At 40.7% G+C, this 22856-nt stretch overlaps 1 protein-coding gene across 1 annotated transcript; it reads left to right on the top strand.

The window, feature by feature from the left end:
• The first annotated feature begins 566 nt into the window (after positions 1 to 566).
• LOC120913474 (keratin-associated protein 10-8-like) lies at positions 567 to 11082 on the top strand. Its single transcript, XM_040323438.1, has 4 exons — positions 567 to 891; positions 6978 to 7001; positions 7162 to 7241; positions 9619 to 11082. Exons 1-4 carry the CDS (start codon positions 813 to 815, stop codon positions 9955 to 9957), a joined length of 522 nt encoding a protein of 173 aa, XP_040179372.1. The 5' UTR covers positions 567 to 812; the 3' UTR covers positions 9958 to 11082.
• The last annotated feature ends 11774 nt before the right edge of the window (positions 11083 to 22856 follow it).

The following is a 22856-nucleotide window of genomic DNA, read 5'->3' as shown; positions in this document are numbered from 1 at the left end:
TTCTGCCGAGAAACCCGGCCGTGTGTACAATTTCGCCGAGGAAGCCGACGAGGAGCTCGACGAGGAAATAGAGAACATGTTCTCTATTTCCTCGTTGTTCTATGGGAGCTCTCGGCCCGCCGAGCTCCTCGGCGGCTTCAGGGCTGAACTGGCCGAGGAACTCGATGTGTTTGGCACGTTGAGTTCCTCGGCCGTGTGTACGGGGCCTGACAGGACAACCTGATTGACTGGCTGAACAAAATAACAAATCTTTTAGTAGAGCAGTTGGTTCCTATATCTGCATATCAGCTATATTTTTGCAATTTTATCATTTCTGTTTGCCTTATGTTCAACTTTATTTGTTTACTTTGTTCACTGATTAACTGCAGTAATCTCAAAATAATAATTGTCTAGTGTTTTGAGACTCTAGAAATGTTAAATTAGATTTATAATAGTTAGTTGAACATGCTGTTCTAGTTCTTGAAATATTTATTCATTTGTACATAATTAGGATGTATGTTTTACTATACACTTGGGTATTTATATCAGTAAACCAAGAATCAAAACACATAAATGCTTCATGAATATACCATATGGAATGTCAGATACTCCTCTCATTCATAAAATGTATATGCCTGTGTAAGCCAAGTTGGAAATATGAAATCACATGTCACTCCAAGAAGGATTTCATGTTAAATCCCCATTAACCTTAAATACGGATCCTCCCAGCCCTACACTTGTCACTGTGGCGCCTTTTATACAGCAGGTATAAAATAAGTTTATGGGGTTGGTGAAATACAAGTCTGATTCTTCTCTCCGGATTTGGAAGCAACATGGACTCTGGATCTTTACTTTACAAAGCGCCCATGCTTCTTGGTGCCCTCTGTATGGTGCTGAGTGTCCAGGATGTAGGTAAATATCTGTACAATATCCTCTGAATGATACAAAATATTTCGTTTTTTAGTACCTATAAATATTAATTATTTAAACTTTAAACAGCGTCAAAAATAATATTAATTAATATAAAAAAGTTTAATTTTATTATTATTATTATTACTATTATTATTATTATTAGTAGTAGTAGTAGTAGTAGTAGTAGTAGTAGTAGTATTAGTATTAGTAGTAATTGTAGTAGTAGTATTTTTGTTGCTATTGTCATGATTAGTAATAGTATTAAACATATAGGGCCAGATTCACGTAGAATTCGGGCGGGTAACGTATTGCATTTACGTTACACCGCCGCAAGTTTTACGGGCAAGTGCTTGATTCACAAAGCACTTGCCTGTAAACTTGCGGCGGCGTAGCGTAAATCCGTCTGGCGCAAGCCCGCCTAATTCAAATGGGGCGTGTATCATTTAAATTAGGCGCATTCCCGCGCCGAACGTACTGCGCATGCTCTGTTTTGACATTTCCCGCCGTGCTTTGCGCGAAATGACGTCGCACCAACGTAATTTTTTGAACGGCGACGTGCGTTACATCCTTTCCTATTCCCGGACGACTTACGCAAAAAAAAAAAAATTAAAATTCGACGTGGGAACGACGGCCATACTTTAACATGGCAAGTCTAAATATAAGCCAAAAAAAGCAGCTGTAACTTTACGCAGGGAAAAGCCAACTAGCGACGACGTAAGAGAATGTGACGACCGCGCGTACCTTCGTGGATCGCCGTAAACAGCTAATTAGCATACCCGACGCTGAAAACGACGCAAACTCCACCCAGCGGGCGCCGAAGTATTACACCTACGATCCGAAGGCGTACGCCTGTCGGATCGAAGCCAAAAGCCGTCGTCTTGGTTTGAGGATTCAAACTAAAGATACGACGCGGCAAATTTGAAAATACGCCAGAGTATCAGTAGATACTCCGGCGTATTTCTTCTGTGAATCTGGCCCTCTGTTGATATATTGTTGTTATTGTTTACATTATTAAAATATATCTAAAGCTTTTTTGAAAGGATAGAGAAGGAATGGGTTAACACAAAAAGAGGTTTCTCCAAAGGGATATCCCCTTTTAAATTGTACAATGTTCTGTAGGAGTACCAACTACTATGTAATACAAGGGCCTGCACGACTTGGTACAAATTGAACTAAATGTATAGGTTTGTCCTCATATTACATAGTTTTGGTAAATTTAAAGAAGATTGTACCAACTGATTGTAGTGTGGATACTCCCTCAAGCCTCATACACACGATCGGATTTTCAGCGGACAAAGTATAGGACTTTTGTCCGAAGGGTGTTGTCCATGAACTTGTCTTGCATACAAACATCAAAGAATTGTTGGCCAACAAACACAAAACTATGTTTTTTTTTTTCAGCTCTTTAGTGCCACCCTTTGGGCAGCTTCTGCTAATGTTGTGTTATGTTATGGTGTTTGTACTTTGGAGTTTTGTTCGAATTTTAAAGCATGCTATCCAACATTTGTCCATGGAAAATCTGACAACAATTGTCCGATGGACCATACAAACGGTCGGATTTTCCGACAACAACCTGTCATCGCACAATTCCAGTCGGAAAATCAGATCGTGTGTTTGAGCCTTTAGACAGCTGACACCAGAATAGGTATCCCCGTGGGAGGATTTTCCTTCCGCTCTTGTTCTGGTGACAATTGTAACATTTATGATGTCCCATCAATTTCTGTCTTGGTGACAATAGAGAGGATAATTCTACCCAACGGGGACACACCCTGGCCAATTCCATCCAGAAAAAAAAGTATTTTTGCCTAAACATACATAGATATGCAAAGCATCAACAACAACAGGAATAACAATTGCACTATATGTGCTTTTTGCATTATTACTATTACTATTGGTATTAGTATTTTTGTTGCTGTTATCATAAATTTTAGTATTAACAATTGCTATAATTTGTTGTTTTTAGTTGTTGTATTTATTGGCGTACAACACTCACTTTTTCACCCTGCAAATCAGTTCAAAATAGTGTGTGTGTGTTTCACGCTGATACTGTAATTTGGGCTGCCTCGGGGAGAACGGGAAGGGGGACAAGACGAGCGCCGTCAGTAATATGAAAGTCCTGTCTCCTGGGTCGGCATTGGACCAGTGTTCTGTCTATCATAAAAGCCGGTCCAGGAGGCAGGACTTTGTATTAAAGAGGGCACAGAGTAAACAGGAAATTCTCGCTGTATGTAATCAGACGTCACTCATCCCGCCCCCTCCCTGAGATGGGCATTGATCAGGCTGCATTGATGGGAATGGGGATGCTACAGATGGGCATTAATTAAGCGGCATTGATGGGCAATTTTGAGGCTGCAGCTGGGCATTGATCAGGCTGCATTGATGGGCACTGACCCTTATTTTGCTTCAAAGCTCTTTATTTAAAATTTAAAAAAAATCCTGAAACTTCCCTTGTAAAATGAAGATGCGCGTTATACGCCTGTGCGTGTTATATGCCGATAAATACAGTATTTTGTTGATGTTTAAAATCATGAATTTATTGAAATGTTTTTTTAATGGCTACTATTAATTCAGTTTATATTACTAACAATTTGTGGAACAGCAGATATGTTGAACATTTGTAGTATTTTTTTTATGCAGCAACTGTTAGTAATTGCAGTATTAAAGATGAATTAAAGCCCTTTTTTTGCTTACTTTTTGCATCACCTTCAGTTTGGCACAGTCTCATCTCCTGCACTGTGAATGCCTTTCATTGCACATTTGGGTTGATTTACTAAAATGCAAAAATTGATTAAAGTGCAAAATCTGGTGCAGCTGTGCACGGTAGCCAATCAGCTTCAAACTTCAGCTTGTTCAGTTAAGCTTTGACAAATAAAAACTGGAAGTTTATTGGCTTCCATGCACAGCTTCACCAGATTCTAAATTCTTTAATTTTAGTAAATCAGCCCCATTGGTAACTTTTCACATTGTATTAGAAACTGCAGCAAGTCAGACAGAGGATGTAACAGTGGAAAGGGAAAAGAAACTGCGCTAATCTAAGAAATATATATATGGTGAGCAGCTGCACAAGCAATATGACAAAAATTGAATGGAAACAGTGGAAAATATATGCAGCGCTAGTAAAAAACACTTATAAGGAATATATAAATGAAAACCATGCATCAATGTGATAGGATCACAGTGACCTGTGAATATGTGTCCATAAAAATGAAAAAAACACACAAAACAAAAGTCCATTAATAGGAAGTATATGGCCACATCCTCATGATAGGAAAGACTTTCTGCACGGTGAAGACAGGAGTAGATGGAATACTCTTACCGGATAGCGTGGATCTGCTTGTCAGCGACAACAGATCGTAAACGCATGGAAGGACTCCACTCAAATCTGCTCGGCTGGACGATGGCCCAATAGTAGACTCCACACAGGATATCCCGATGGATGGCTGTAAGCCTGGACTGGAACCTCACCGTGGGTGTACTTGCTCCAACTCAGATTCGTAGACAGAAACAGAAGGTCAGCTTGTTGAAAGCGACAAACGATGGTGTAGACAGTGGTATCCACTGAAGAAAGGTGAGCACAATCGTGGAGTGTAACAGACAGAAATAAAGGCATTAATGGGAGTTCTCTCCACTCTACTAAGGGTTCATACATACAGACATTTGCAGATGCTAGGGAGCTCTGGTGTAAGACTCTCAGTGTTTTTCTGCACCTGGGGAGCCAAGTACATTTGGCCAAGAAGTTCATGGCTGCACACGCTTGTACTTGTATAAACACCAATGTTCTCTTTCATTAGCATTTACCTATCACTTTTTACCTACCTGATCACTTTTCATACAAATTTCAAAATGAGAAAATACATCATACAATATGCAGGTGTGAAGGTAAACAGTACACCAATGCATTTGCAATTTAGCAAAAAGAAACAGATACATTGTATCTTTTTTCTTTATTCAAGAGCTGAAAAAAAGCAGGGGTGGACTGTACAGCGACAGATCGATGCGATAGCCAATCACAGTCTATCACAGAGATCAGGTGATCGGGAACTGGGATCAGGGCTGTCTTTAAGGCAGGGCAAAAGGGGCAGCTGGGTCCTGTCATTGTTGTGGCACCCAAAGCAGCTGCCTCATACTTGCCAACTATCCTAGTTTAAATTCCCTTGTCCCTTGAAGTTTTTAGTCCTGTTCTGTGTCTCGATATCTCAGTGTGAAGTGCTGCTACTAATGCTGCTTAGCTCTGCCCTATTGTTGTGTACAGATGACTCAACTGAAGACCCTGTGTTTACATGCAAATAACAGGAGCACTCATATGTAAATTGCGGCGGCCGGCACCATTGATATATAAATAACGGCAGCATTCATATGTATATCATGCCCCTCTGCAGTGAGGAGATGATGTGCTATAACCAATCAGTGAGCAATATTACTGTACAGTAATCTTTAGCAACCAATCAACAGGCAGAAATCATGTGCTGTTACTTCTAGCAACTAATCAGTGAGCCGTAATGTGCTATAACCTCTAGAAACCAGTCAGTAAGTGGTAATGATACACTGTAACCTCTGCCAACCAATCGCAATGGCTACCTTATCTGAAACAGTAAACTGATTTTAAGTCTAGCTGATATGTATTATATGTCTCACAGCATGTGGAGAGCGAAATTGCATGGGGGGCCCCGAAGAAAATTTTTGCCCAGGGTCCAATCAATATTAAAGATGGCCCTGACTGGGATTCCCAGCTCCCAATCATTAGTATGAATCCCAGAGCTGTTGGTAATAACTTGGTCTCTGTGCTGAGAGCTCGCTGTTCAGGGCACTTCCAGCACAAACACACAAATGCATATATGCTGCCCCACGGCTGAAAATACACTACTGTGAGGCCGCATATATCCGTGCCCTTGGCAGTAAGGGGTTAAACAGTCACATAATTCACTGGCACGGAGGAGAAAATATTATAACTCGCGTTTTGGAGAGGGATGGATTGGAACTCTATTCAGGTTTCTATTTCTCCAAACATTTGAGAACTTAAAAAGACCACCACACAAATCATCACAGGGTGCAGTGGTATTTAATTAATACATATTAGGGCATATTCCTTTTTTCAATCGGTGATTAGAAATAGAACATGTTTTATCTTTTCCAATAGAAAAAAAACCATAGGAAATTCCTATCGTCTGTGTGCAACTCCGACAGGGAAAAAACCCACGCATGCTTAGAATCAAGTCAACGCATGCTCAGGAGCATTGAAATTCATTTTTCTCGGCTCGTCGTAGTGTTTTACGTCACCGTGTTTTGGATGGTCGGAATTTAGTCTGACAGTGTGTATGCAAGACTGATGAAAGTCAGCTTCATCGGAATTCCGTCGGAAATTCCGATCGTGTGTACGCGGCATAAGGCTTCCTGCTTCCTAGCTCCCTTGTCACCTCCTCCTATGCTCATTTCCAGGACTTCTCCAGAGTCTCACCTTTTCTCTGGAACACCTTACCCCAATCTGTCTGTCTCCTACTCTGTCCACCTTTGGGTGATCCCTGAAAACCCATCTCTTCTGAGAGACCTATTCTGCCTCTAACTATTAAACCAAACTTTCACATTCTCCATCAGCTCATACATAGCAGTTATTACCTATTGTATTACTTGACCCTTCTTTTTTGAGTATAAGCTCTAATAGGCAGGGTCCTCCTTTTGCATTAAATTGTATTGTAAATGTACTGTCTGTCTCCATTGTGACAGGAGAGGGACCAAGAAAGGATTTTAGAGTCAGTCTTTAAAAAAAAAAAAAAAGACACAGAAAGCAATAAAAACCTTAAAGCTAAACTTTGTTGTTAGGGTAAAACATACCCTTGCGGTGCCGTTACCTTAGTGCCCGGGTAAAAGCTTATACTGTCCAGGGGCTAATTTTTCTGTGGACCAAGTTGTGCTTTAAACAGGTTCCCTTCCCCTAGCCTAAAAATAAAAATTGGCTTTACTTCTGCTTTAAAAGGCATGATGCAGCTGAGCAATGGGAGATACATAAGCATAAGAAGAATCAGACACATAAATAGTAACCTGTTATTAAGAGTTCTGTTTTTAATATGTATATTTTTATTACCCACCAGGTGCACAGGCTACAAATTCCACAGGTACGTACCATGTACAATAAAGGATGGAGCTGTCACAAAATCCATGTGTGAGAGCTAAGTAATATATAGTAAAGGCTAAGAAACGAGAAAGTTTTACAGACCTAACACATGTGTCTTTCATGTCCTTGGAAATATAATGACTTATGTCTTCCTGTCACAGTGGTTCCCGGTTGGGGAATAGCTCTTCTCACCATGATGAGCATAATGGCTGCACTTACTTTGGGTTTCATGATGATCATAGTAAGTTTTTTTTATCATAAAACCATACAAATTCATATTGAGCTTGGTAATTTTATTTCCTTCATAAGAATACTGGTGAAACACAGAGGTAGGGTCACTATACTGCTAGTGTCCATAAATATATTGACCTGACATAATAAATTGCATTTCCATTAACCTCCCTAGCGGTATGATTATTTCATATTTTAGGTGCTGAAAGCGGTACCATTATTTGCAAGGAAATTTGGCGTTTTATACTGTAGGCCTGTAATTCTTAGGAATAACTCACTTAAATCTGTCCAAACAAGAGTCTAGTAGGGTATGATTTTTTTTTTAAAACAAAATTATAAATTATAATACAATAAATAATTATAAATAATTATAACAAATAATAATATAATTATAATAAAAATTATTCAATAATGTAATCAACTCAAAATCACTGAAATTTGCTCAGTTGCAGAATTGTCGCTGTCATTACTGTTATTTTTTTATGACGAATTTCCCCACAAATCGCTATCGCACAATTCTGCAAGTGATTATAATTTATTATCGCTGTTTTCTAGCTGCTCTAAAACCATTTTTGACATAAAGGGACACTTTTGGTTGCTATGGACAATATACAGTTTGCAGGCAGAAAGAACAGTTTTTATTATATAAAAGTACATGTAGGGCACTGGGCAGACCACTAGGGACAAATGTGGAGATTACAGTATACTGTATGTAATGTGTTTGTTTACGCTTTTGAATTTGGCGCCGTTCTCCGCTCCCGTGCGTCGTAACAACGCAGGGAACGGAGATCGGCGGCACAGGAGGACACTGTGTGAATCGAGCGAGGTCCCGCTCGCTCACACAGTGCAGTGGCATCGCTGGATCCAGGGACAAGGTAAGTAACTTTGTCTGCTGCTGCAGCGAGGCAAGCCCGAGTCTGACTCGGGGTTACCGCTTTTGGTATAAAAATCTTACCCTGAGTCAGACTCGGGAATACCGCTAGAAGGGTTAATACAGTGCTTTGCAAAAGTATTCACCCCCTTGGCCCCTTGGTAACAACGCAGGGAACGGAGATCGGCGGCACACAGAGGCACTGTGTGAATCGAGCGAGCACCCGCTCGCTCACACAGCGTGGTGGCCTCGCTGGATCCAGGGACAAGGTAAGTAAACCAAGCCTGTGGATTCTGCGAGGCGAGCTTGAATCTGACTCGGGGTTACCGATCGCAGCACAAAAATGTAACCCCGAGTCAGACTCGGGAATACCGCCAGGGGGGTTAAATACATAAGAAAACCAATTAAAGATTCCAACCAACTATCATTGGATAGGGCATACCCCATCCTGAATATATTGTAAACCAAAAATAAATAGACCCAATGGGGCTTTTACACAGTACAGATCTTTGATAGATTATTTAAGTGATTTTTATTCAATATATAAAGTAAAAAAGGAAACACAGAGAAGAGGCATACTATAGATACAGGGCTTAGCAAAACAGTTCAGAAACCACCATGTGGGCCCATAAAAAATATCACATAATAACAAATATGTTATTACGTCTACAGTATATAATAATTGCGCATTCAAAGATATGTATTCAAAGAGTGTATTGGGCCCAAAGCACCTTGAACGTTTCATTGACAAATTCACTTTTGTACACAGTAGGGAAGCTGTTGCAGAGTGAGAAACTCTTATGCACTAATTCTTATTCTTGGCTTTAAACCTTCACAAATCATATAATACCATATGCAGAAGATGGATGGGAAAATGGCAATAGGTTCTGTGCAACCCAGGCTATGAAGGATGGCCTGGAAGTGCCCCATTGTTCATAGAGACTTTTCCCAAGTTTTGTCCAGGAACCTGGAACCTTTTGCTACACCGCTCTTAGCAAGTATTCCATTTTGATACACAGCTTCATAGTCAAGTGCAAGGATTGAAAAATCCCACCCACTTTCCACAGCTACAGAAAAGTGAACAGAAATCATGTTTGCTAGAGAAATAGATTGTCTCATCAAGTGTGAATTGACAGTTCAAATTTGAGACAGAACAGTTAAGCCCCGTACACACGATCGGAATTTCCGACTGTGTGTATGCCATCCCCATCGGAGTAATTTCCGATGAATTCCATCGAAGTCTAGATAGAGAACATTTTCTCTTTTAATTCCATGGAATTCCGTCAGAATACCCATGTGAGTTTGGATAGGCAAAAGCCTGATCGTGTGTACAGGGCTTAACAGTTAAGCCTCGTACACAAGACCGAGGAACTCGACGGGCGATACCTTTTTAATAAACATATGAATTTTGACAACAAATTAAAAAACTCAAATTACAGAATGTGTTATCCCTTTTATGTATCCTCATCCAAGCTGGGGAATTTAAATAAATGTCTATGTATCTATTTTCTTTCAGCCGTGTTGGTGTCGCAGTACAACTTATGACTGCCAAGAGGGAATTTCATTTTACTCCCCCCATACCATGTTGAGTGCTGCAAATGCCTGCCAAACAACCTGCCAGCCAACTTGTCAACCAGCCTGCCAACCAGCCAGCCAACCATCATGCCAACCAGCCTGCCAACCAGTCTGCCAGCCGTCCTGCCAACCTGAGCCATCCTGCCAACCTGACTGCTCACCAATCTGTCAACCTGACTGCCTGCCAACCTGCCAATCTGAATGCCAGTCAGTCAGCCAGTCTGACTCTCAATCAATCTGTGAATCAGTCTTCCAACCAGCTTGTGAACCAGAATGTTGAGAGATACGAGAGACATTGATTGATAATTAGAAAGAGTAACATCTATTCTTATTACCTTAATATGTGCCATAGATATCTATAGTTTAGTAATCAGTATTAACCAACCAGATTTCAGTTCACTGTAGTCAGATCAGAGAAAGAGACATTTGATTTGATGGTTTTTATGGGCTACTTCAAATTCTGTACTGTTTTAAAACTGGTAACTCCACTCAATAGCACTTATGCATGCTGTTAGATGGGGGCAAAGCTGGATCTTTTGCATCTTCACTGCTGTTCAGGACCCTGACAAATAGATTTTTCCTTTGTTCATGGCACTGAAGTGATGAATTGAGAGCTTGCTTTTATGGTAAAGGAACCTGTCATAAGAGAAGCATGGAGACTGCCATTACATTACGATTTTACCTACTTAAAATGTTAGTTGTCTAGCTGTTATACTGATAAACTCACTTTAATACCACTGACTCAAATCAAGTATTTTGATAAGTTCTGATTTTAAGGGAACCTCAGAAGGACATCTGACCCATTCTGACCAGGAAGGGTACCAACATGCCTTACCGAAAATAGAGCACCAATACAACAATATGGGACTTTTTAGGTACCAATACACAATAATTATTTTAAAAAAATCATAATAAAAAAAAAAAAAAACAAGGATGTCTAAAAGATCTTTAAATATGGAGTGGAGGACTACAACAACCACTTCCTCAGGATATCCTGTTAATCTTCAGAGTAAGTAGCCAATACAGTCCACAAATGCACCCAGACTCATCTTTTTTCCCTCATTTCGTATATTGAAGATCGTTTGAGCATCCTTGTAGACAATTCAAGTGTATGAAACTATGTAGGAGGGATACAAAGATACAGGGGATGTGTCTAATATTGTTGTGCCAACTTTAATAATTTATTTTAAAGATAAAAAAAATTTGAATTTTAGAAATGAGTATTGTGTATTGGTACCTAAAAATCCCCATGTTATATTGTTGTTGGGATTTCTGTCTTTAGTCAGACTTTTATCATCTGCATACCTTTTATTGGCCCTGGTTCAGAAGATAGTAAAGTGAGTTGATCAGCATATTGGTCGGGTAACTTGCAATTTTAGAAGGTAGTCAGTGATGGCAATCTTCATATTTTTGTCATAAATAGTTTACTTTACATTTTACTTTACATTGTACTCTTGAGCTGCTATTGGTGACTTGTTTTTAACCACTTGACAACTGAGGACGTCATATGACGTCCTCGACTTTGTGCGGTGATATCTGAATAATGCCCGCAGCTACAGGCATCATTCAGATATCACCGTCTTCTGCTGGCAATTCTGTGCATGATAAGAATGATCAAAGCAGCAGTTCCGCTGCTTGATCCTTCTTATAGCCAGCGGGAGGGGACGCCCTCCCCTCCCGCCACCATCCAGTGTTTCTCCGGGCTCTCCCATGCCATCGGTGGCCCGGAGAGGGAATCATCCGGCGCCGGGACACGACGATAGAGATGACGATCTCTATGACCTTCGGAGGCCCGGGTGCAACATTTTGATGTCACGCCCGGGTACCCGGAAGTAAACAAAGCCGCAATCGCGGCTGTCGGCATGAGTTGGTGATTTTTTTTTCACAATCTCATGCTTGTAAGCCTGGAGGAGAGTTGTGGGGTCTTATTGACCCCACATCTCTCCATAAAGAGGACCTGTCACAGTGATTCCTATTACAAGGGGTGTTTACATTCCTTGTAATAGAAATAAAAGCGATAAAAAAAAATGTAAAAAAAAGTGTAAAAATAAAAAAAATGAAGTAAAATAAAAATAAATTATTTTTATTTATTTTTTAAACGCCCCTGTCCCCGGTAGCTCGTGATCAGAAGCAAACACGCATGTAAGTCCCGCCCACATATGTAAACGTCATTCAAACCGCACATGTGATGTATCGTCGCGTGCGTTAGAGCATGTGCAACAATTCTAGCACTAGACATCCTCTGTAACTCGAAAATAGTAACCTGTAAAACAATTTAAAGCATCGCCTATGGAGATTTTTAAGTACCGAAGTTTGGCACCATTCCATTAGTGTGCGCAATTTTAAAGCGTGACATGTTAGGTATCTATTTACTCGGCGTAACATCATATTTCACATTATACAAAAAAATTGGGCTAACTTTACTGTTTTGTTATTTATTAATTCATGAAACCATTTTTTTTTCCCCAAAAAAGGCGTTTGAAAAATTATTGCACAAATAACGTGCAAGAAAAAAAGTTGCAATGATCGCTATTTTATTCCCTAGGGTGTCTGCTATAAAAAATAAATAATGTTTGGGGGTTCTGATTAATTTTCTAGCAAAAAAAATTTGATTTTTACATGAAGGAGAGAAGTGCCAAAATAGGCCCGGTGGTTAAATGTACAGGCTCCAGGGATGTTATCCGCATCCTGGTTTTACTACCTAGTGTCACTGACCTGTAACAATCATTCAGCCAGTGAAGACCAAACGTTTAACCTTTTACATATTGAACTACCTTATTTCTATTCTTCAGTTTTCAAACCTGTCATCCAGCTAAAAAAAAAATTTTGATGCAGAAAGTCATTCTCTGACTCACAGGATGTGTACAATTTTTTTTAGGCAGGGAGATATACCATCCCAGGTACATTGGGATTTTTAGCTGAGCCATCACTCTTGTCAATCTTGTAATCCTAGCTATATACTAAATCATCATTACTCATATGAACATGTTAAGAACCTAAAGCATATGTCAAACCGTATATTTTTGTTTGTTTTGGGTAGGTTGGGAAAGGATGAGAACCCCAGCCTGCTTTTTGCTGCTAGCAGGGGTTCCATTACAGAGATTGCCCAGAAAGTAAGAGAAAATCTGCAACAAGGACACAGACATGGGTTCTAGATTTCCACTATTCTACTAAAGAAATGTGTTTTTTACTCCTGTTTGTGCTGCTGTTTGGAGAGTTAAGCCTCATACACACTCTCGGTTTACTCTGCAAAAACCAGCAATAAAACTGCTGGCAGAGCTTTCTTGCCGAGTAAACCAAGCGTGTGTACAAGGCTTTGAGGTTTCTCGACAAGAAAACTGCCCAGAATCTAGATGACAAAAATAGAGAACATGTTCTCTATTTTCTCGTCGTGAGATTCTTGGCAGTGTTTTCCTGCCGAGAAACCCGAGAGTGTGTATACTTACCTGTCGCCATGGAAACCAACGCATGCTTGAAATAACTTTGATGCATGCGCAGTAGCTTCCTAGGCATAGGTAGGGTGCAGCAAGACGGCATCAAATGTGACGAGCGCATGCTCTTCGTACGCGATGACGTCACAGCGTTCTTGCCATTCAAAAGAACTGCGGTTCTTTTGAATGGAGTGTCTGTACACTCGGGCGACAAGAGATTCTTGCCAAGAATCTCGTCAGGAAAAACAACGTGTACAGGGCTTTCCTCTCTGGTATAAGATTGCCTGGACAGGATGCGAGGGGTAATCCAGCTAATGGAGCCCATGATAGCAAATAAAAATTCCAATAGGGGACCTATTTCTTTCCTTTCCCTTCAAAACTAAGAAAATAAGTTTTGGGTCAACATACATTTTAAGAGCCGGTTCACACTGGGGCGACTCGTCAGGCAACTCAGCCGCCTGACAAGTCGTGTCCCATTCTATTCAATAGAACGTTCTAATAGGAGCGACGAAAGTCGCTCCGACTTAGAAAAAGGTTCTTGTACGACTTTGGGGGTGATTCGGGGTGACTTGCATTGACTTCTATACAGAAGTCATTTTGCAAGTCGCCCTTAGGACGCCTTGCCGAGTCGCCCCCGAAGTCATGCCGCCCCAGTGTGAACCGGCTCTAACAGTGCTGTATCTTGACTTTTCACATCAATAAAGACAAGATAAAATTCATCCCACCACACCCAACACTTTCTCCCAATAGTTCTCCTCTGTGACAGAGCTAGCAATGCAAAACTTGTTTTTATGGTAAACTACATGCTATATTGCTTCCCTCCAGACACACATACCCTTCACCCCGCTGACATTGGCTAGAGGCTTCTGTTGATCAGTGGTCACTTCAAAAATCTCACATCATACAAAAAAAAAGAAAACATAGTGAATGGGAGCCGTCTTAATGTACACTACTGAAGCCGCTATGACTTCAGAAAAGGTTCCTGTACTACTTCAATCCGACTTCTAGGCGACTAGTACTAATTGATTTCAATGGAAGTCGCCTCCAAGTCGGATCCCCTGTCGTGACTGAAGCAACTTTCCAGGAAGTAAAAATAGTTTTCTCGGCAAACCCCTCCCACAGAGCTGATTACTCTTTGACTTGCCACTGGCAAGGTCCCCTGTCCTGGAGGCGACTTCAAGTCGCTCCAAGTCGCGATGTGGTTCACACTCAAGTCGCGCTGAGGTCTCCTCGCAAAGTCGCCCACAAAGTCGTGTTGCCCCTGTGTGAATTTATTAAAATACTGTATTTATTGGCGTATAATACTCACTTTTCTACCCTGAAAATAGAGGGTAAACTGTGCCTGCGTGTTATACGCAGGGGGCTGTTGAAAGTTTTTTTCCTTAAACTTTCTTCTTAAAGTTAGGGTGCGTGTTATACCCAGGGGGCTGTTGAAAGTTTTTTTCCTTAAACTTTCCTCTTAAATTTAGGGTGCGTGTTATAAGCCTGTGCGCATTATACGCCGATAAATACGGTATTTGATTCATGGACAATCCACCTTTTCGTGCAGTACCCAATGTGTTTCACCCCATCAGGAGCTTACTCATAATGTGGTGAAGGGAAAGATTTGATAGATTTGTGCTAGGTGTTGCATGCTTACTGGCTCTGTGGGTCTAATCTCTTTGGATCTCCAGAACCAGTTGAATAGTTCAAAATCTGAGAGGTAAGTAAACAAAAACAGGTACAAACCAGTCAGTGATATAAAGGCTTTAAAGTGTGAGTAAATTCCCATGTATGATTTTTACTCTTGGGCAAGCCTATAATAAGGCTTACATGTAGGTACTGTAAATATCTCCTTAATGTGCGCAGTTTAGGAGATACTTACTCTAGATGCGGCCGGTCATGTCACTGGCGCATTCGCTCTGAAAGAACAGCATAACTGCATGCCGTTTCTTCAGAGTCCCATGCTGTAGACATCGTCTCACACACGCATATGCAGGGATGACGTCATCACAGCTCCGGCCAGTTACACAGCCGGAGTCCACAAACTCGGAAGGAAGACCAGGTAAAGATGGAAGCACCGTCATCGGTGATAGCGCTGCTGGACGGCTTTGTTCTAAGGTAAGTTTCATATAATGTGCTAGTATGCAATGCATACTAGCACATTATGGGATTGACTTGCAGGTTTTTAAAAAAAACTGCGGTTTAATACCGCTTTAATAGAGATAAAAAATAATATCCACTCACATTGCAAAATGCATGGAAGAGCAAAGAATCTCAGAGGATCAGCAGTGCTGTGGGCAGTCCAGGTAATGTAGACTGCCCACAGTGCTGTTCATCTGCTGAGATGCTTTGTTTTTCTATGCATTTTGCAATGTGAGTGGATATTATTTCTTATCTCTATTAAAGCATTTATATAATTGGTCCTGATGTGCGCCTGTTGTTTCTGTTTACTTAACTGTCAGCCGCATCCACAAGATCATCACTACAGAGCTGCAGACAGTGTTGTGATGTTCCCGATCTGAACTGATGATATTGTTTTTGATGTCTTTCACTGCCCCTTCACTGCCCCAGCACTGGACTTTTTTTATGGATTTGATATATACATATTATTCTCATACCCATAGTGTAGACATTTGGTTTTAGGTTGCAGTGATGGCATTGTTGTGCTACAAAATGTATTTTCCTTGTAAAGATTTTAAAGTGTTACTAAAGTAAATTTATTTTATTTTTTTATTAAAATAACAAACATGTTATACTCACCTGCTCTGTGCAGTGGTATTACACAGAGCAGCCCCGATCCTCTTCTTCTCAAGTCCCCCCACCATCAATCTTGGCTCCTCCTCTTCTCAATGTATCCCCATACCAAGCTATTTGCTATGAAGGCACACAGTGTCTGTTTACTCCTGAGCTATGTGTCTTTGAAGCCGCGCTCCATGAACACACACATCAGGCTTTAGCCCCTACTTCCTTCTCACTGCATTTGATTGACAGAGCAGCAGGAGCCAATGGCATTAAGGTGAAAAAACATCGGATGCTGCCACCCCCCCCCCCCACGAGCCCCCGTTATACTTACCTGACCCCTCGAAAGTCCCGCGCGATCCCAAGATCCTCTTCGCCGCTCATCCTAGCTGCTGATTGGCTAGAGCGGATGGATTGAGAGCAGCACAGCCATTGGCTGGCGCTGCTGTCAATCACATCCAGTGACGCGGCGCGCCAAGGGGCGGGAGTGAGTGATACAGTGAGCGGCTATGGGCGTTCGCTGTATCACGGGAGCGCGCTCGCAATTACTCTTGCATGACTGTGGTCAGTTATTGCGGAGAGGACAGAGACCCCAGAAGACATGGATTAGTGGAAGACTCTGTGCAAAACGAACTGCACAGTGGAGGTAAGTATCACATGTTTGTTATTTTAAAGCAACAAAAAAAAAATCCTTTACTGACCCTTTAATGCAAGGAATGTATTAAGGTACAACACATTTTTAGATTTATTATCACTTTAAATGGTAAGTTGACCTTTGAAAAATGTTACACATTACACCCATATTTAGGGTTATATCATGTAACATGCGCCAAGCCTCCTCTCACACCTCTTATACCCCCGAACCCACTGTCACATTCCGAAATTGGCATGGCTGTGTGGGCGGAGTGATCTGTGAATAAGAAAACTAGTCCTGCCCTGTCTGCCACCAAGGTAGATGGCTTTTGGTTCTCAATGGACTTCAAGGGAGCTGATGAGCGCCATCGTAGTCCACTGAAATGTCCTCCACTTTTCAAACAGAAAGTCTGGATGGAGAAAAATGCAGAAAGCTGTAAAACTTCAGAAGCCTGATATGGCATGTCCACTGAGTTTTACTGCAATGCTTTGCGGGCTTAATAAATGCACTATTTTTTTCTGTTTATTGTTTTTTTTCCCCAAAAGTGAATTTATTCTTTAAAATCAACTGTGTAACATACTTTGGGGTGGATTGCACTTGTATTTGAGATCAGTTTAACCACTTCGGCCCGGAAGGTTTTACCTCCTTCATGACCAGGGCATGTTTTACAATACGGCATTGCGTTACTTTAACTAAAACATCATGCAACGTTGCACCCAAATAAAATGTAGGTCCTTTTTTTCCCACAAATAGTGTTTTTATTTTGGCGGTATCTGATAACTTCTGCGGATTTTATTCTTTGGGCTATAATCAAAACATTTTGAAAAAAAAAAAAACACTATTTTTTTATTTTCTGCTATAAAATACAATAAAATGTAAAAAATCAAATATATATATCAATTTAGGCCAATTTGTACTCTGTGACATAGGTTTAGTTAGCGCGCCTAATTTAAATGGCACACGCCCCTTTAAATTACGCAGGCTTACGCCGGAGGCTGCAGCGTAGGTTTTCATTGCTTTGTGAATCAGGTACTTGCGATGAAAACTTGCGGCGGTGTAACGTATCTACGATACGTTACGCCGCCGCACTTCTACGTGAATCTGGCCCATAGCGTCTACAAACGATGGGATATATTTTTGGACTTGGCAGGGAAGGGGTTAACATCAAGGGCAATCAAAGGGTTAAATGTGTCCCTGGGGGATGCTTTCTAACTGTAGGCAATGTGCTTTGACTAGGGGAAAACAGAAAACCATGTTTCCAAGATCCAAGATCTCCATTTTCCCCTCTGACAGAACAGCGGTCTGCACTGTTTACATAGGCAGATTCGCCGTTCTGCCTGTCCTGTGAACAATCGGTGGGACCGCTGATTGGCTCCTGCTGTGTCCAATCTAAAATCATAGCTAAGAATTTACGTTTGAATTTCGCACCATTAGTGGGCTGCAGCAACAGCCGATTTTCGTAGAATTTCCGTAGAATTTGAGTCATTGGCATGTTCGAAAAAAAAAAACGTTCTAATCAATGATGAGAGAATCATGTGAGAAATATAATCGAAAAATTAATATGCACGAGCACAAAAAAAAAAAAATTCCCGGATATAAAAGAAGATTTATTTTCTGTAGCAACATCAGGGGAAATTGAAGACTGAGGCCTCGTACACACGACCGGTTTCCTCGATAGAATCCATCCAGAAACTTGGTGGCAGAGCTTTTTTGCTGAAGAAACCGGTCGTGTGTACGTTTTTTCATCGAGGAAACTGTCGAGGAACTCGACGAACAAAAAAGACAGCAAGTTCTTTCTTTCCTCGACAGGAGTCTGAATTTGCTCGTCGTGTTCCTCGTCGGGCTGGTTTTCAACGAGAAACTCGAGCGTGTGTATGCTAAGAAACCTGCGCTTGCTCGGAATAAAGTATGAGACGGGTGTAAAAGTAGCGTTTGTAATGGAGATAACACATTTTTCAAGCTGTAACAGACTGAAAAGTGCAAATCGTCTCTTAACAAACTTTTACTTAACACGCAAACACATGAGATTAGCAAAACCAGCCCCAAGAGTTGTGCCAGTGGAATCGAACTTCCCCTGCCGTTGTATGTGTTGTATGTCACCGCGTTTGAGAACGAGGAGATTTTGTCTTGACAGTGTGTACGCAAAGCAAGCTTGTCGAGTTCCTCGACAAGCCTAACAAGGAACTCGTCGAGGAAAACGATGTGTCTCGCCTGACGAGTTACTCGGTCACGTGTACGAGGCCTCAGTCGAATCTTGAAATCAATGGTGGCACCATCAGACCACAAAATGCACAAAATTTCCAATTTTTTAAACAAAATTTGTTCGTAATTCGGCCCTTACATTAGACCTGTAATTGACCTCCACCTGCCCTGCATTGACCTGCTTAACGTGGGTTTTCCCATTGAGAGTGAAGTGGCCTAAAATCTGCTGACAGGCCCTAAAGTAGCCACATATTTCTATATTTTTATGTCTGCATTTCGATAAATTGTGTGAAATAAAAACCAAAAAAAACAAAACCCTTATTTATTCATCTATTTATTATAATTTTGTAAGCAATGCAAAGTAATAATGTGAGTAAAATGTTTTACATTTAAATTAAAATAAATAATGTGTATGAAAAAAATACATGGTACATGAATATTTTGTACGGCTTGCTTTGTACTGCTCAACTGTGCCCGAGCAACTGGGAACTTATGACCGCTGACTTTTCCATTGGTTGCCGATGGCAGTAATAAAGTTTGTAGCCAATGTCTAGCTGAAGGGAACATCTGTATCGCAGTCCTGCCCGCAGGCAGCCACAGGTTTACCCCGATCACCCCGGGCAACAGTAGACACTTCCAGGCACACTTCACTGTTGAAAGCAAGAGTTTGAAGCATACATTAAAGATGTCCAGCATTAGCAGAAAGCTGGACGCTTTTGTAATCCACAGGTTGCGGCTACCTGGCATGGTTGCCACAGGTGACAGCACATAATTAACAGTTCCTGTGTTGCAGGATTTGCTTAAAGTGTAAGCAAACCCACCTAACATTTTCAGCCAAGGAAGCTGCCATCTTGGCCTCTGTTTAATCTTCAACTGCCATGGTGCTGCACATGTGATCAGTTATGACACCAGCCATTGGATAGTTTGACCGTTTGGTCGAGAGCGCAATCAATGGGACTGTTGGCAATCCCGGCATGCCGGAAATGTAACTGCTTTTTGAAACTGTTAAATCGATGGGTTTACTTCCGCTTTAAGTGTCCGTCCCAGCAGCGGTTGGGGCAACTGAGTAAGTAAGCACCAATAATTGGCAAAGGCTCCCGCTGGTTGCTAAGGGCAACAGCACATATTATGGCAGTACTGAAAAGCAGGCAGAGCACACACGTCCTTCCCCAAGGTTCAATTCCTCAATGGTGGTGGAACAAACACAGTTCCCCGGCTCGTTCAACCTCAGTTGCTAGGGGCAATGGCTGGCAAGTAACACGTGATCAGGACGAGCCCCCAAACGTAGCGGTACACCCGTAGGGGCTGCTAGGTGATGTGGCCCACCTTTCACACTGCCCAGCCCAACATTCACTTCTTAGTCCTTTGGGACAATTAATAGTCCATGTGCTTGTTTTTGTTTGTTTTATTGAGGGAATTTGACTTGGATGGGGTAAGATAAATATGGGATTCCCAGTAAATTGTAGAACAGTCAATTGATGAATTGTAGAGAAATCAATTAGTGACAATCAATTGGAGAGTTGCATAGCAATCAATTGGCAAATTGTATAGCAATTAGGGATGAGCCCGATGTTCGTGTCGAATGTAATTATCAATTACAATTACTGGACAATTATTTTCATACAGTTATATATTGTAGGTATCATCAGTTTAATTATAGCATACACTGCTTAGATTATGAAGCATGTCCACATTGGTTTAGATTCACTTACAGTCCCTAAAAAAGTATTCATACCCCATGAAATTTTCCACATTTTGTCATGTTACAACAAAAAATGTACATGTAAATTATTAGGATTTTATGTGATAGACCAACACAAAGTGGCACATAATTGTGAAGTGGAAGGAATATGATAAATGGTTTTCATTTTTTTTTTACAAATAAATATGTGAAAAGTGTGGCGTACATTTGTATTCAGCCCCCAATACTTTGTAGAACCACCTTTCACTACAAATGCAACTGCAAGTCTTTTTGACAGTGGGGTTTATTTACTAAAGGCAAATCCACTTTTCACTACAAGTGCACTTGGAAGTTCAGTCACTGTAGATCTGAGGGTGACATGCAAAGAAAAAAAAAACAGCATTTTAGCTTGCACATGATTGGATAATAAAATCAGCAGGGCTTCCTCTGATTTCAGATCTTCCCCTCAGATCTACAGAGAGTGCAGTGCACTTGTAGTGCAGGGTGCATTTGCCTTGATTAAGCACTAATTTATGGTGCGAAACGCGTCAGCTGTTTTACTCCCATGTAGTGTGCTGTGACTTGTAGTGCATTTTTCCTTTTTTAAATAACGACAACCATCAAGGCTTTTTGGAGTGTGGCTGTCCATATTTTCTTTTTCCATTTGGTGGATTTGCCTTTAGTAAATAAACCCCAATGTCTCTTCCAGCTTTGCACATTTAGAAAGTGTAATTTCTGCCCATTCTTCTTTGCAAAATAGCTTAAGCTCTGTCAGATTGGATGGAGAATGTCTGTGAACAGCAATTTTCAAGTCTTGCCGCAAATTCTCTATTGGATTTAGGTCTGGACTTTGACTGGACCATTCTAACACATGAAAAGGCTTTGATCTAAACCTTTGCGCTATAAACAAAAGACAGACAATTTTGAAAAAAATAAACATGCTATAAAACATATCCAATAAAAAAAAAAAAAAAATCAAATGTCTTCATACATTTAGGCCAATATGTATTCTGCTACATGTTTTTGGTAAAAAAACAAACAAAATAACAATAAGCATATATTGATTGGTTTATGCAAAAGCTATAGTGTCTTCAAACTATGGGATATACAAGGTTTGTCTATTAAATAAAGAGACTGTGATCCCACCTAGTAAACATAGCAGTCAGAACCAGTTATAACTGAATGCATGGTGAAAAGAAGCACACTCTATGACATTCAGTTGATTGTGAGTCAACATTTAGTTTGGTTGTGTTTTCTGTAGTGTGCCGAAAAAATGCTAAGTTTGAAAGTTGAACAACGTGTCAATTTGAAATTTTTATTGAAATTAAACAAAACACCAACAGAATGTTTTCAAGTGCTTACTACAGCTTATAGGAATGACGGCCTGTCTCGTGCGCGTGTGTTTGAGTGCCACAAAAGATTCAGCTAGGAATGTTTTTTCATACATTGTGTGGTGCTTTTACTAAGAGATGTGATGGATTTTATTCTTTGCTTCAGGAAAAGCAAATCCATCACATCCCCCGCTGTCAGAACGGAGCTCTGCCTTGTGTCCTGTGTGTCTTTGCGATGATCGGTGGGTAACGGCAAACATCCATTGGTCAGCACCCACTGATCAGCTTCTGCTGTGACTAATCACAGCAGAAGCAGATCACTGGCGGTGTGCGCATGTGCCCCCTAGGTGGAAGTGCAGAATCATGTGTATATATAACCAGTAAAAAAGCAGTAAATCTGCTATATAGGATGGTCGTTAAGTTGTTAATGTAAATTTTGTGAGTTTAGAGGTAGTACCAGTTTTGGATCATTTGCACAGGTGGCAATCCTTGCTGCCCATCTGAAAAGGATCCGTTGTGGATTTATTTTCAGAGGATGGGTAACAGTCAACTGGAAGATGATATGTAACTTTTATAATGCCTTTATTAATCCCCCAAAAAATGCATATTTATACCATTCCTGTTGATGATGTATTCAGTTAAATATTTCACAGGCATTCTTTATTACTTATTTGTAAATATACTCTATTGCAAAGAAGAAAGAATACACATTTTTCAACTCAGTACACTCCTTGTTACTTTCGATGGGAATCTTGACCAACGTACTTCCAGACAAGAGGCTAGAACAGACAATAATAGTGTTTGAGAATCTTTAGCATTGAACAATTTAGCAAGCAACTATTAACAAATATTAATAAAGCTCTTCATTTTTATACATCTGTATGCCTCAAGTTTTTTCAACTTTTACCCATTAAGCTTTAACTGTGTGCTTATTTCATGAAATAATTCCCAAAAAAAGCTGTATATAGCTGTCCCTGAAAAGTACAGTGGGTCCTGTACTATAACTCATCGAAGAAGCCTCTATGACAGACAACAGTGGAAAGAGAAGAGGTATCCCTAATGCTGCACATCTATGTGATCCTAATAAAAGTGACCAGAGTAGTAACCTCAGCCCATGACCCCCATGACTAAGCTCCGGGAGGGCAGAGTGAAACGCATTGGGGTGTGGCCCGGTAGGAG

The sequence above is a fragment of the Rana temporaria genome, chromosome 9, assembly GCF_905171775.1.
Source record: "Rana temporaria chromosome 9, aRanTem1.1, whole genome shotgun sequence".
NCBI classification, from domain to species: domain Eukaryota; kingdom Metazoa; phylum Chordata; class Amphibia; order Anura; family Ranidae; genus Rana; species Rana temporaria.
The sequence above is the reverse complement of the archived record's forward strand: the minus strand, read 5'-3'. Positions and strand labels throughout refer to the sequence as shown.

Coding starts and splice junctions, on each gene's coding strand:
- LOC120913474 (XM_040323438.1), top strand. CDS start 813: ATGGACTCTGGATCTTTACTTTACAAAGCGCCCATGCTTCTTGGTGCC. Junction 892..6,977: donor GCTGAGTGTCCAGGATGTAG/GTAAATATCTGT, acceptor ATTACCCACCAG/GTGCACAGGCTACAAATTCC. Junction 7,002..7,161: donor ACAGGCTACAAATTCCACAG/GTACGTACCATG, acceptor TTCCTGTCACAG/TGGTTCCCGGTTGGGGAATA.